Source organism: Gigantopelta aegis, chromosome 10, assembly GCF_016097555.1.
Source record: "Gigantopelta aegis isolate Gae_Host chromosome 10, Gae_host_genome, whole genome shotgun sequence".
Classification (NCBI taxonomy): Eukaryota; Metazoa; Mollusca; class Gastropoda; order Neomphalida; family Peltospiridae; genus Gigantopelta; species Gigantopelta aegis.
The window spans coordinates 44,208,043-44,221,672 of NC_054708.1; the positions used below are offsets into that span (position 1 = coordinate 44,208,043).

Genomic DNA, 13,630 nt, shown 5'->3' on the forward strand with positions numbered 1-13,630 from the left:
CTTAAGCATTGAGGCATCTTGTACCATAAGATTTTAATTAAAATGTTAAGTTGGCTTATGTTAAGTTTGTTCAATTTTATGACACATTCTAAATTTGTTTATTAAAAATTTTTTTTTTTTTTTTTTTTTTTTTTAATTTAATTGTTTTTTTGTTTTTTTTAATTTATACTTATTTTGAATACAGTATTAATAATTAGTATTCAGATATGGAAAACCAGTATTATTGTATCAGGATCACTTTAGAAGTGTTATGAGATTTCTTTGTTATCTTTATGGTGCCAGGTAGACAGTGCTATAAATATTGTATATCACTCAGACTCTAATGATGTAAAAAAAATTATGAGTTTTAACTACAACTATGTTTTTTATTGCTTGGAAAAATGTATTATCTTTATGCATTGGGCCTAGGAAGGCTTTGTGGTCTCTAAACAACTGTTGGTTTCTATTTTTACAAACAAGGGCAGGGGACAATATTTAAAAATCTTAGGTAACCGGAAGTTGGTTCACTTGAGTTTTAATTAGGTAACAGAACAGGGAACTATATTCACGTAACCAATGAGTTAGACCTACCTAATCCAAAAACACTTGAACTACGATTTTCAAATTGACTACTGATACATATATATGGTACATGTACTTATAATTTTAGGACGTAATTTGTTCACCACATAACCGATTGGCTTTTCACATGATTTTAAAGTTGCGTAACTGACATGTGAACAGTACAACGGTTCTCGTGAAATATTGTGCCCTGAAGGGCCTCAGAATACATTAAATTTATGACATTATGATTATTAAAGAAATTAGTTTTTGAGTAGCCCATACATGGGTTAAGCAAATTCTAAATTCTCAAGAGGCCAGAAAACACTCTTCTTAATCATCATAAATTTATGTACCTAATTTTACTATTGTATTAATCTCCTAGGAAGGACAGTTTCCAAAATTTGTTTCGTATGTTTTGAGTGTTTTTAAAAAACCCAGTATTTATAAATGTCTCTCCATAAGATATGATCATGTACAACAAATTAAAATTAAAATTAACATTAATAAAATAATTATAAAACGTAATATTATTTTTACAAATTGTCGATATTTAGCCATTATTTACAGAGTAGAAACTTGTATAGTATTGGCTATTTGAAACCTGTACAATACTGTCTGTATATACTATGTGTACAGTACTGTCTGTATATACTACATGTATGTGTAACTGTTTGTGGTATTCTGTAGTTGACAACAAGACGACCTCCGCGACCCGACTCGACTGAGAAACGTCAAAGCAGTCGACCTCCGAGTAACCAGTTCCGACCGGATCAGCTGCTGAGCACCAGTTCTCTCAGTTTGACTTCCACCCAGAGCGGCCTCACCTTGACTGGTACGTCACATATTCACCTCATACGTTAACCACATTTAATCCAATGGAAGATAATCAGTAAGACTTGGAATGTTCGGACCAGTCTATAGGTATGTTGGGAGGGGTGGAGTGGGGCACATGACCTCACCAGATCAGGCTAAGTATTAAGAAAACACAAAAATGGTCCGAGTATTTAACATACACTACTTTTCATTAAGTAATTTAGATGTAGTTTTATGTCCGATATTAGTGATAGTGATTTATCATTGTATAGTCAATGTGTTGATATATTTTAATTTCAGATACATGTACTATTGATAATGATTTTTCATTATATAGTGTTGATATGATTTTTAATTTTAGATACTAGTGATTTATCGTTATATTGTATTGATTTATTTTTAAAATTTTATATAGTAGTGATAGTGATTTATCATTATATTGTATTGATATATATATATTTTTTATATACTAGTGATTTATTGTTATATTGTATTGATATATTATTTTATTTTATATACTAGTGATAGTGATTTATTGTTATATTGTATTGATATATTATTTTATTTTATATACTAGTGATAGTGATTTATTGTTATATAGTACTGATATATTATTTTATTTTAGATACTAGTGATGGTGATTTTTCATCAGACGAACCTCCACCATTGCCCGAAAAGCACAGTGTCGACTACTCCAATATCTCAGCGGATATCATTCCTGCTGTTCCCCGCAAGTCGATATCCTCCGCCAACACCCACAAGAACAAGGTTAGGAAAATCAGCAGGCTTTTCCACTTCTAGTTTTCGTCTGTCAACAAATTAACAGGATTTGGTTTGTTTGGTTTGGTTTTTAATTTGTCAAGAACAAAGGAGGATGTTCCAGTTTTAATTGGATGTTGCCTAGAACGGGACACAATTATCATTAACTATCATTGGTTTGTTATCTGGATATTGTATAGGGCAGTGGAAACAAGTGACGCTATTACTTCTTGTATTTCTTATCATTTTAGTTAAAAGTTATTGTGGTTCAAAAATAATTGCTGTAAATGCTTTTGTACTGTAGTTTATTTCATGCACTTTCAAAGACCGTAAAGCACAGTATGGAGTCATTCTTCTATAGACCATTAAAACAATTGTGATGCCTAATCTCTAGAAGCTTGTATCACTAAAACCCCATTTTCTATGTTTCTGATTATAAGCTAGCACACATGTATGTGTACTTTTGTAAATATTAAGTATTAATATCCTCATGCTTTAAATAGGTGAAAGGAAAACAGTTTACAAACTTGATTCATAGAATTTGGTGTAGTGAACTCTGTGTGTAATGATCAGTAGGTGTTTAAAAGTTAAAGTTTGTTTTGTTTAACAACACCACTAGAGCACATTGATTTATTAATCATCGGCTATTGGATGTCAAACATTTGGTAATTCCAACATATAGCTTAGAGAGGAAACCTGCTACATTGTTTTATTAGTATCAAGGGATCTTTTATATGCATCATCCCAGAGACAGGATAGCACATACCATTGCTTTTGATATACCAATCATAGTGCACTGGCTGGAACAAGAAAAAGCCCAATAGGCCCATTGAGGAAGCACAAGGTGTAATGGCAAAATCAGTAGTATTTTTATTTGTCTTCCCTGGAAGACCAGTCGTACTCATGGCCTTCGAACCCGAGTACCTCTGACCCCCTAGCAGACTTGTAGGAACAACAACAGGGGAGGGCACAATTTCTCGTGAGGCAGGGCACAAGCCAGATTTTTAGCTTTATATATATTACAAAAAACACATACATGTACATTTTCATCCGGGTTGGGATGAAGGTGACATGCCCACACCAGTTCGTATAGGCCTGCCTAGGGAACATTTTTAAAATTCAAGTGATAGTAGAAGGGAGCGCAGAATATTTGTGAGGGTGCCGCAGCTAGAGAGTTTACGGTTCATTAGGTGAGTACATGATCAGTGCATTAACCCCTGTTCTGGACAGACAACCCAGATAGCTGAGGTGTGTGTCCGAAACTCCATGCTTCATTCAGTATATATACAGAATAACTTAACCTGAATAAATGACAGATAGCTGAGGTGTGTGTCCGAAACTCCATGCCTCATTCAGTATACATACAGAAATAACTTAACTTGAATAAATGACAGACAACTGAGGCATGTGTCCGAAATACCATGCTTCATTCAGTATACTCCCAACCAGTGCACCACCACTGGACAAAGGCTGTGGTATGTGCTTTACTGTCTGTGGGAAAGTGCATATAAAAGATCCCTTGTTGCATTAGGAAAAATGTAGCAGGTTTCCTCTGATGACTACTAGTCATAGTTACCAAATGTTTGACATCCAATAGCCGATGAGTGTTCTCCAGTGGTGTCGTTAAACATAACAGACTTCATTCAGTATACATACAGAATACCTTAAAACTGAATAAAGTACTAAATTGATCCATCTTCTCTTCATTTCTGTTTTTTTTTTTGTGATTCACAGCCTGTACCTGCACTGCCTGAAGACATGAACGGTGCCATGCCACCTGTGCTGCCTAGCAAATCTTTTGTGCCTGACAAACCACCTGTGCCCGAGAAGCCAGCTCTTCCTCCTAAATGACTCTCACCCCAGCTTACCACGATCTAAGACTGTTGTGTGCTTCATGCCACCAAACGAGTGCATGACTTGGTGCTATTGCTGCTCGATGTCGCATGGTCGAGTGTCGGACTGACTGACCACCTGTCTGAGATGGACTGTTGTTAACATATTCTGTTATTGGCTTATTAATATTCTTCACTAATGCAGCATGAACTGGTGGGTTATTTTCACTCCCCGTGTTTTAATTCACAGTCTTTGAAATAGGTGACAGATGTTGGGTCGTGGGATGGACATAAAAAAACAACAACAAAAAAACAACTGTAAATGAAATGTGTTGAGTGCGTTGTTAAATAAAATATTTCCTTCCTTTTTATGTCCACGTCATGCTTAATTGTAAGAGCAGCTTTGTTTGCAGTAAACTATTAACAGGGGTGGGAATTCTCCTCAGATCAGCTGTTTTCCTCTCATGGAACATTGCGTTTCCTCGCATTTTAATCATCCTTTCCTCTAAAATGTGTCAGATGGCACAGATTTTAACCTAGGGTTTCAAGAATTTCCGGGACCCCTCTAGATTTCCTCTTTTTTTTTACAGTTCACCAATTCCCACCCCAGTATTAAAAACAATTTAATCTAGTGATCAGTTGAGCTGTCTGTAAGTAAATTCAACAGGTTAAGAATACACAATGGTAGTAGATTCCCAAATAAGGTTGAGAATGGTTAACATATTACATAGAGTTATAACATTAATCACTTGATGACAAATCATTCATTGTGGATTATGTTAAAATGACAGCAACACATTTTATCACATGGTACATCATGCCAGAACTTAAGTCGAGTAGAAAGCTGATAATTGCACCTCCCTGTCACTTATTTCTAGTGTTGATCAGTCTGTTTCAGTTTTTAATGAGCAAATTATTATTTAATACATTCCAACACTGATAAAGTAAAATTCACCCAACAGCTTTCTACTGTACACTGGGACATGGCATGCAATAATGGAGCTTGTTAATATACCAAACAGAATTTCTGTGCCAAAATTAATGTGGAAATATTAATATATACCCACAAAGTGTTTTAATATACACTCGCTATTCTTTGACTGTATCACTGTTTGTCAGTTGTTGCACCCTAATGTAAATGTATGTTGATGTGACAATGGACTATGTAACATAATGTTGATGTGACAATGGACTATGTTGATGTGACAAAGAACTATGTTGATCTGACAATGAACTATGTTGATCCGACAATGGAACAATGTTGATGTGACAATGAACTATGTTGATGTGACAATGGACTATGTTGATGTAACAATGAACTATGTTGATAATGAACTATGTTGATGTGACAATGGACTATGTTGGTGTGACAGTGGAACAATGTTGATCTGACAATGAACTATGTTGATATGACAATGGACTGTTGATGGGACAATGGACTATGTTCATGTGACAGTGAACTATGTTGATATGGAGAGGACAATTGACTATGTTCATGTGACAGTGGACTATGTTGATATCGACTGTGTGTCAAAATAGATATGTGACATCTTGTATATCTCATTTCTTTTTAATTTGGTTGGCATGAATGTGAAGAAGAATATTTTTTTTAAAGATTTTCTTTAATGTTTGATACATTTGCCCAACGTCAAATCTATGAGCCCAGTTTCTTGTAAATAGTTTTCATTGACAAAATTACTTTTGTCCATCTGGGGTATATCCAAAGCAGACCATAATTATATATTTTTAAAAAAAGACTCCTGCAGTTGGGAGGGAAAGGTTTGCATATGCCCCTCCCACACTCGTGGAAAACAAAAAGAAAAGAGAAAAAGTTTTCTTTGAGATATAACACTGTTCTATGATTCTTTTCTTTGATACTGCCATCCCTCTTGGTTCAGGTTAGGGATGGCTTTATCAAGCACATGGAACAGTCAAAGTCTGCTCTCAGTAGCTACCTCACAGGTAAAATACTTAATGATTCTTTCACACATGGTCTTCATTTAAGCTGGGTGCAAACATTGAAATAATGTTGCCTGGATTGTATGGGGTTTTTTTTAAATCCAATTTTGATACAGTGGATGTCTGGGTTTTGGAGGATTTTATTTTAAACATGAACACTTCACTTTCGGAAAAAAAAACCAGGTGGATGGCATTTTGAAAAATGTAACAAAAATATGTGGTCTCGTAGAGTTTTGTAACTATATTGTTCATGGACATTTTAAGTATTTTATATAGGCACACTGTATTTCAGATCTTTTATTCTCTATTTTATAACTTTATACATTATTGGACGCCATTGTGTAACCATTTTATTCACTGAGTGACATAAACTTGGCCTCTTGACTAAAAAGAGTATTACACAAAACTTTTATCAGAAAAAGATATGTGGGTTGAACTTAGAATAAATAGAGACTCTTGGCAGCAATTCGTATTTGGAGCCCTTATGGGTATTTTATATGGTATGTTTTTGTATGCTACTACGCACGTGTCTATTTTTTATGTATAAAAGGCCCCGATGGAGCCAAAACAGCTGCCACATTTTGTCCTAGTATTTAGTGCTACAAGATGGACATTTTTGTTTGTTTGTCAGTTGTCGACTGAAAAAGGAAAATTAAAATACACAAGCCATGGACAAGAGAATTACTCATGTCAGTGTTCTGAACGAAAGACTATTGTTATATAGAGCTATGTTGCTTATCTTGCTATTCTTTACACATAACATTCAGCACACATATCCATTACTAGTGGAACATTTACATTGTTATGTTTTTGATGTTTAGAATTATATATGTTAAACTTGTAAAAATGTAGTTTTTTTTATAGTCTTATGTATTTTACTACTATTATTATAGCTTATATAAGTTGGAAAAATCAAAACCCAATTTGAATTGATCTTTTGTTTTCTTTTTCTTTTCTTGTTTTTTGAAGAAAAACCCCCAACTGTTTAAATATGTAATGTTGAATTTGAATTATTAAATGGATTTTATGTAAATCAGTGGCCAATGTATCTCAAATGCTTAAGAGCTTAATAAAATAGCAACAATACTGGTACAATTATCAAGATAAGTGCATTTTTCTAATCTCTTTATTGATAATATTGCACCGGCCTCGGTGGCGTCGTGGCAGGCCAGCGGTCTACAGGTTGGTAGGTACTGGGTTCGGATCCCAGTCGAGGCATGGGATTTTTAATCCAGATACCGACTCCAAACCCTGAGTGAGTGCTCCGCAAGGCTCAATGGGTAGGTGTAAACCACTTGCACCGACCAGTGATCCATAACTGGTTCAAGAAAGGCCATGGTTTGTGCTATCCTGCCTGTGGGAATCGCAAATAAAAGATCCCTTGCTGCTAATCGGAAGAGTAGCCCATGTAGTGGCGACAGCGGGTTTCCTCTCAAAATCTGTGTGGTCCTTAACCATATGTCTGACGCCATATAACCGTAAATAAAATGTGTTGAGTGCATCATTAAATAAAACATTTCTTTCTTTCTTTCTTTGATAACATTGGTTTGCTTTTTGATGCAAATGTTGATTTTTGTTTGTACCATATTTAATGTAAAACTTCTGCACCATAAAAACATTTACAATCGAGTACTTCCCATAGTATAATCTTTGGTCTTCCCGTAATTGTGTTAGATAACTAGATTTTCATAAGTATAACTAAAGAATGTATCAAATTTTGAGATGAGATTATATTTACTAAAACCTGATGATTTTTTTATGTTACTCCATTTTGTTTGAACTGGAATTGTTTCAGTTTGTGCCATATTACTTTATACATATATATAAAGATTGGACTAAAATTTCATTGGCTTGAACACCGTTGAGGCACCAAATTTATTTTGATCCATTGACTAGTTTGAACCAAGCATTTGGTCACCTAAAGGAGTGTCCATGACCTTTTGTAATTTACAGGGGTGGAAATCCTCCTCGGATCAGCTGTTTTTCTCTCATGGAACATTGCGTTTCCTTGCATTTCAATGTCCTTTCCTCCAAACTGTCAGATGGCACAGATTTTAGCCTAGGATTTCAAGAATTTCCAGGACCACTCTAGATTTCCTCTTTTTTACAGTTTACCAATTCCCACCCCTGATTTTGAAATTATTGCTTAATGATTTAAAATCAAAGTATATTTATTTGTTTTTAAAACAAACCAAAATGTTTTTGGCATTGCACTGCTATATATACAGAACCAAACAAAATGATTATTTAAAACTTGTTTTGATTTTATTGAATTATATATAATTTGCACACGTATCACAGAGGCAAAATTCTTGCTTTCCCTTGTCCAATCATTACATCAGATGCATTTATGTCTATGTTATTGCCAACTGCAGCAACATCAGATGTTATGAACACATTTGCTAAAACAGTGTACGGCATTCATTGTTGTTTGCCTTTCATTCGGTGGTATCATGGTCCAAGGGCAATGATGATTGGTGATTGTTCAGTTGTGAAGAGAGTAACGTTGCTAAAACATCTTGAGACGTGTTCAATTGACACTAGACAATGATTCCCAATTTGTACAGGCTGTAATTCATTACACTTACTTGTATATACAGGTGTATTTGTAATAAGTGACACTCGGGTTTTGTGCTGTCAGTATCACAAATTAGCCACAGTGGCTACTTCAAATTGAATGCATCACCATTTCAAATGAAATATTTATTACACTGACTGACATAATTGTGTAAGAGAAAGCTAGTACTCAATCCATGTGTTGTTCGACCTTCAATGCAGAACTGTCTAGGATCGATCCCTGTTGGTGGACCCATTGGGCTATTTCACGTTCCAGCCAGTTCTCCACAACTGGTGTAACAAAAGCCATGGTATGTGCTATTCTGTCTGTGGGATGGCACATATGAAAGATCCCTTGCTGCTAATTGAAAAGAGTAGCCCATTAAGTGGCGACAGCGGGTTTCCTCTCTCAATGTCTGTGTGGTCCTTAACCATATGTCGGACGCCATATAACCGTAAATAAATTGTGTTGAGTGCATCGTTAAATAAAATATTTCCTTCCTTCAATGTAGAATTAAAGGGTTTACCTTAAACCAAAATTGTGGACCTTGTTCTTAGTTCAAGCATAGCAGTATGTCCAATCATTCCATGTTCGAGCCAGTGAGATTCTACTGTAGTTTAATTTGTTGAAGATGTGTATTTATAATTGGTTGCCTCATGTATATAGTTTAATCTGAATTTCTTTCTAGTCAGAAATAATATGTTGTTAATGCACCATATTTTGTAGTATAATTTTTAGTTGTCTATGTAAAAAATATTTAACAAAGCCTTCAGTATTCATCTTATTAAGGCCGGTGCAAAGATGGTCGTCAAGCCATGCAACAGATGTCATGATAACAGTGCTGTTGTGGCTTACCACAGTTTTGACGCACACACAAAAGCACTTCCGTAAACCACATACACTGTTATCCACTATCCCGTATAAAAAAAAAAAAAAAAATCATATGATAATTGCCAGTGATTTCCAACAATAATGCACCTCTTAAAGATCTACTGTTCCATATATTAAAAAAAATATCATATGATAATTGTCATGCATTTCTAACAATAATGGACCTCAGTTTAAAAAAAAATTAAAGATCTAAAATGAAATTGTGGTGAAATATATCTTAAAGTTTGGCCATTTTTTCATCTGAATGATCTGCTATTTTATGATTTTGGTGACCTGTAACTTTTACCTGTGTCTGAATGGCCTCTTTGCCACAGGAGATAGAATCAATTTATGAGCATTGCCCATGGCTACCGGCTACACCACAGTCGAGCAATATTTTGTGGTGTGGTTCGAGTCTCTCGCACACTTGCAACACCACAAACTCTTGATGCGTGGTCTGTTGACTTGTGTGTGTGCACTGATCATTTGGTTTCAAAATCCAGGGATTCTGAATTGAATGCATCTCTTTTTGTCCAGTTTGTTTGCTTTCAATTTTATTTATCATGTACATTTTATCATTTTATAGCCTGTATTATTTATGTACCTCTTTCTTCAATATATTTGGAAGTAAATTTCTTGATATTGTGGCATTTCTTACGATCATGTGACTGAATGCAGATACTGGAACTAAAGTAAATGTGTTACGTTTTTTGCCTGGCCTGGCCTTTTTTTTCTTTTTTTTTGTAGCTACATGTGTACTTCTTCAAAATATATGCTCGGATGAATTTCTGCACAATAGTGTTTATGAAAAAAACCTTCAAGATTTATTTCAATTTTGATGCAAAGGTTATCACATTGGCACAATTTGATAATTATATATGTTCTGGAATTTTTAGGTTTTAAAGTCTTAGAATATTTTAAATTATCCATTTTTATTTGTGCAAAAGTTTTAATTGTCAAACGAATGCAAATACATGTTGCCTTGTTAACTTGGAAGGACCTGTTATCACTTTGAAAATATTCATTTGGCATCATTTCAGTTTGGAATGCATTAATTTTTCTTGTTATATGTTTTCTTCAGTTTTTTTAAAGGTGAATCTGTATGTTTAACCCAGATTTGTTTTTCTTAATTGTATTTTATGTACTATTCATACATATTTTGTACAAAATAACGACTGTGTAAATGATTTTTATCTTAAAAATATGCTGGGCAGAATGTCTTTCGACCCACTTAAATTTTGATATCAGTAGTATTTTACTTTGTATTATTACTTGCCGTATCTACTCAATGGAGGACCTGAATGTATTCTCCAAGTTTTTTGTTTTTTTACAATATTAAATAAGTTTTTCTCTGTCATGATTAAATAATAAAATATCTTGTATGAGTGTTTTTGATCATGTTATATATTTCACATACTAATGTAATTAGAGTACAAGAGAAATGTTAAGGTAAAAACTGACTGCTACAAAATAGTAATATATTCTTTCCAGGAAAATAAAGAAAGATGTCAACTGATTGCCCTTTGTGTATCCATTATGGTATTTTCAAGTCCACTTTGTGCTCCATGTAGAGTCACTTTTAACACCATAGCAGTGCTACTCGGATTGTGTGCAGGCGAGTTTTTTGTTTTGTTTAAGGACACCAGTAGAGCACATTGATTAATTAATCATCGGCTATTGGATGTCAAACATTTGGTAATTCTGACTCTGTCATCAGAGGAAACCCGCTGTATTTTTACTAATACAGCAAGGGATCTTTTATATACCACATACCATGACCTTTGTCCAGTTGTGGAGCACTGGTTGGAAGAAAAAAAGTATGCATATGATGTCATAGAGGAATTTTGAGTCTAGTCCAAAGCATGAGCCTGTTATTGGTCCGACAGAGATGTGCAAGATGTAACCTCCTCAGTTACAGCCAGCTTCTATTTCAATGGTCCCATCAGTGGACCTGGTGTTTTTTTCCCATTCCAACCAGGATACCAAAGACTACCGGTAGTAAAAAAACATCTTAGCCCATTTCTCTAGACCAAGTGTGAAAATATCGGTTTTAAATTGTATGCCGATATGTGAAACATCCCTTTCCTTTCCTGAAGTATGTGACAAAACCCCCAAAAATTAATGGCTTCAAAAAAAAGAGATCGTTTATCTATAGACATTGTAAATTTGTAATTGCCATATAACTAGTACACGGGCTGTTGATCATCAACACAATCCATACATACTGAAAGGAAAAAGAAATGTCTGGTCAGTTTTAAAGTCAGCAGGTCAAATTGTATGACACAATATGTACAATTGTACTACATATCTATGAAGGATGGACACTAATGATAATCTGGTCAATTTTTTTTATTGAAATGTGAAAGAAAATGGCAACATAATCCGATTGCAAATGAGGGTACCCCCCTATAATTGAAATCAAACACTCATGGAAACAATTCATTAGTATCCGTCACATGTCATTTAATTCTCGTTAGTCTGTGTACGAGTCCACTAAGTCTCACTAGTACCGTGTGTGACCACCCTGTGCCTGTGTAGCTACCCTGACCCTCCTGGTCATGGAATTCATCAAGGCATTCACACTCCTCATTGAAATGTTATTCCATTCGTCTACCAAGGCATCTCTGAGCTGGGCAAGGGTGATGGGTGGGTTTGGACGATTCCTCACTCCTGTCCAACTGATCCCACAAGTGCTCGATGGGGGACAGACTGGGTCTTGTTGTCTTGTTGCAATGTCGGGCTGTTTTGCTGGACAAAGGGCATGGGGTGAGGCTGCAGGATCTCATCCCTGTATCGGACGGCTGTCCGGTTCCCAGCGATGACCACCAAAGGCGTTTTCAACCCATGGGAAATTCCACCCCAGACCATTACTGAGCCACCCTCAAATCTGTCCCTCTCATCAACGCAAGCGTCAGCAGATCTCCCCCAATGACGTCAATACACGCGATGTCGCCCGTCCGACCGGAAAAGTGCGAACCTTGATTCATCCGTGAACAGTACACGCCTCCATTGAATCATGTGGAACCTTCCCGGTGCATGTGCATGCAGCCAATTCATCCGATGTTGTCAACTTAATGGTGTCAGAGGGAGACCAACGTAGGAACGACGTGCAACGAGATTGGCCTCTCTCAGCTGATTCCTTACAGTTTTGGGGTGGATGAGACGATTGTGCCTATGATGTTGCGAGCAGTTTCGGTGGCAGTAAGGTGACGATCGCGCAAATGCGCAAGCCTGATTGCTTGGTCCTCTTGGCGTGACATTACACGTGGGCACCTGGACTGGGGACGGTCGGCAACCCTTCTCATAACCCATAAACGTATCACAACGTATGGTTCGAACATTCACACCAAATTGCACGGCAACTTGTCTTTGCATATGACCTTGTATGAGCTGTGAAATTGCTTGACCCCTCTCAACTTCGGTCAAGCGTGGCATAATGGCAATTAAAGTTTTACCAAATAACGCATCGGATTGTGTTCTGTAACAGGTAACACTACAATGTCGTACGAGTTGTACACCCGACTTCATCCAAATCATGCTTTTGCACGTGCTTTTGGTGATTTTCATGGTCTTGCCATACGCCGCTCCCTATCACACTTCATCGAGTGTGGATTCAGGGTATAATGCACAATAACCTAATGAGTTATTTGTACAACTTCCATACAAATCCGCCCACTTATTTAGGATTCTTTTTCCTTTCAGTATATGTTAGTGTCATCCATGGATGTAAAAAAAGATAATATCAAACCTGCCTAGAATTCGATCACTTTTGATTTACAGACACCACGATTCCATAGCCTGATGATGCCAACAGGTTTTCATGTGTATGATCAGCGTTTTACTTGATAATTATGAACTTTATAATAATATAGGCAAAGTACAGTGGTGGGCTGAGCAATTATGCATAGAATAAAAAGGAAGCAATTATTTATTTCAAACGTTTTCAAAAAGTTATTATTTTGGCGACATGGGAAGTCAAGATCCTTGCTTTGCCCAATGGTGTAAAATACTGGACAGGTATGTTTTAAGCTGGGAAATATTTATTTCTGCTTTGGTCCCTATATGGAGTAGAATAGGGCTTGAAGTGGTACAGCATTTACCATACGTTAAGATAAAGCAACCAGTTTAAAAATGTGATGATGAGCATCTTTATGGGTAATGTCCTTCCTTTCAGTCTCCAAGGAAATATGCACACAGTGGTGTTTGGCTGGTGGTATGACAGTGAGACATAATATTATATTTTTATTTCCAACTAGGAAAACTAATAAATCATACAGAAAACAGATTTCAACAGTCA

The 13,630-nt window shown here is 35.9% G+C and overlaps 1 protein-coding gene across 12 annotated transcripts in view; it reads left to right on the top strand.

Moving 5' to 3' along the window:
• LOC121384060 (dedicator of cytokinesis protein 1-like) overlaps nt 1-7,168 on the top strand; it is a 101,564-nt gene extending 94,396 nt beyond the window's left edge. For all 12 annotated transcript variants that reach the window (XM_041514259.1, XM_041514263.1, XM_041514269.1 and 9 more), the window contains 3 exons: nt 1,231-1,375; nt 1,982-2,124; nt 3,850-7,168. In XM_041514259.1, coding sequence (XP_041370193.1) covers nt 1,231-1,375; nt 1,982-2,124; nt 3,850-3,966 — 405 coding nt within the window. In that variant the 3' untranslated portion in view covers nt 3,967-7,168. The remainder of the gene's footprint in view (nt 1-1,230; nt 1,376-1,981; nt 2,125-3,849) is intronic.
• Nucleotides 7,169-13,630: the final 6,462 nt, after the last annotated feature.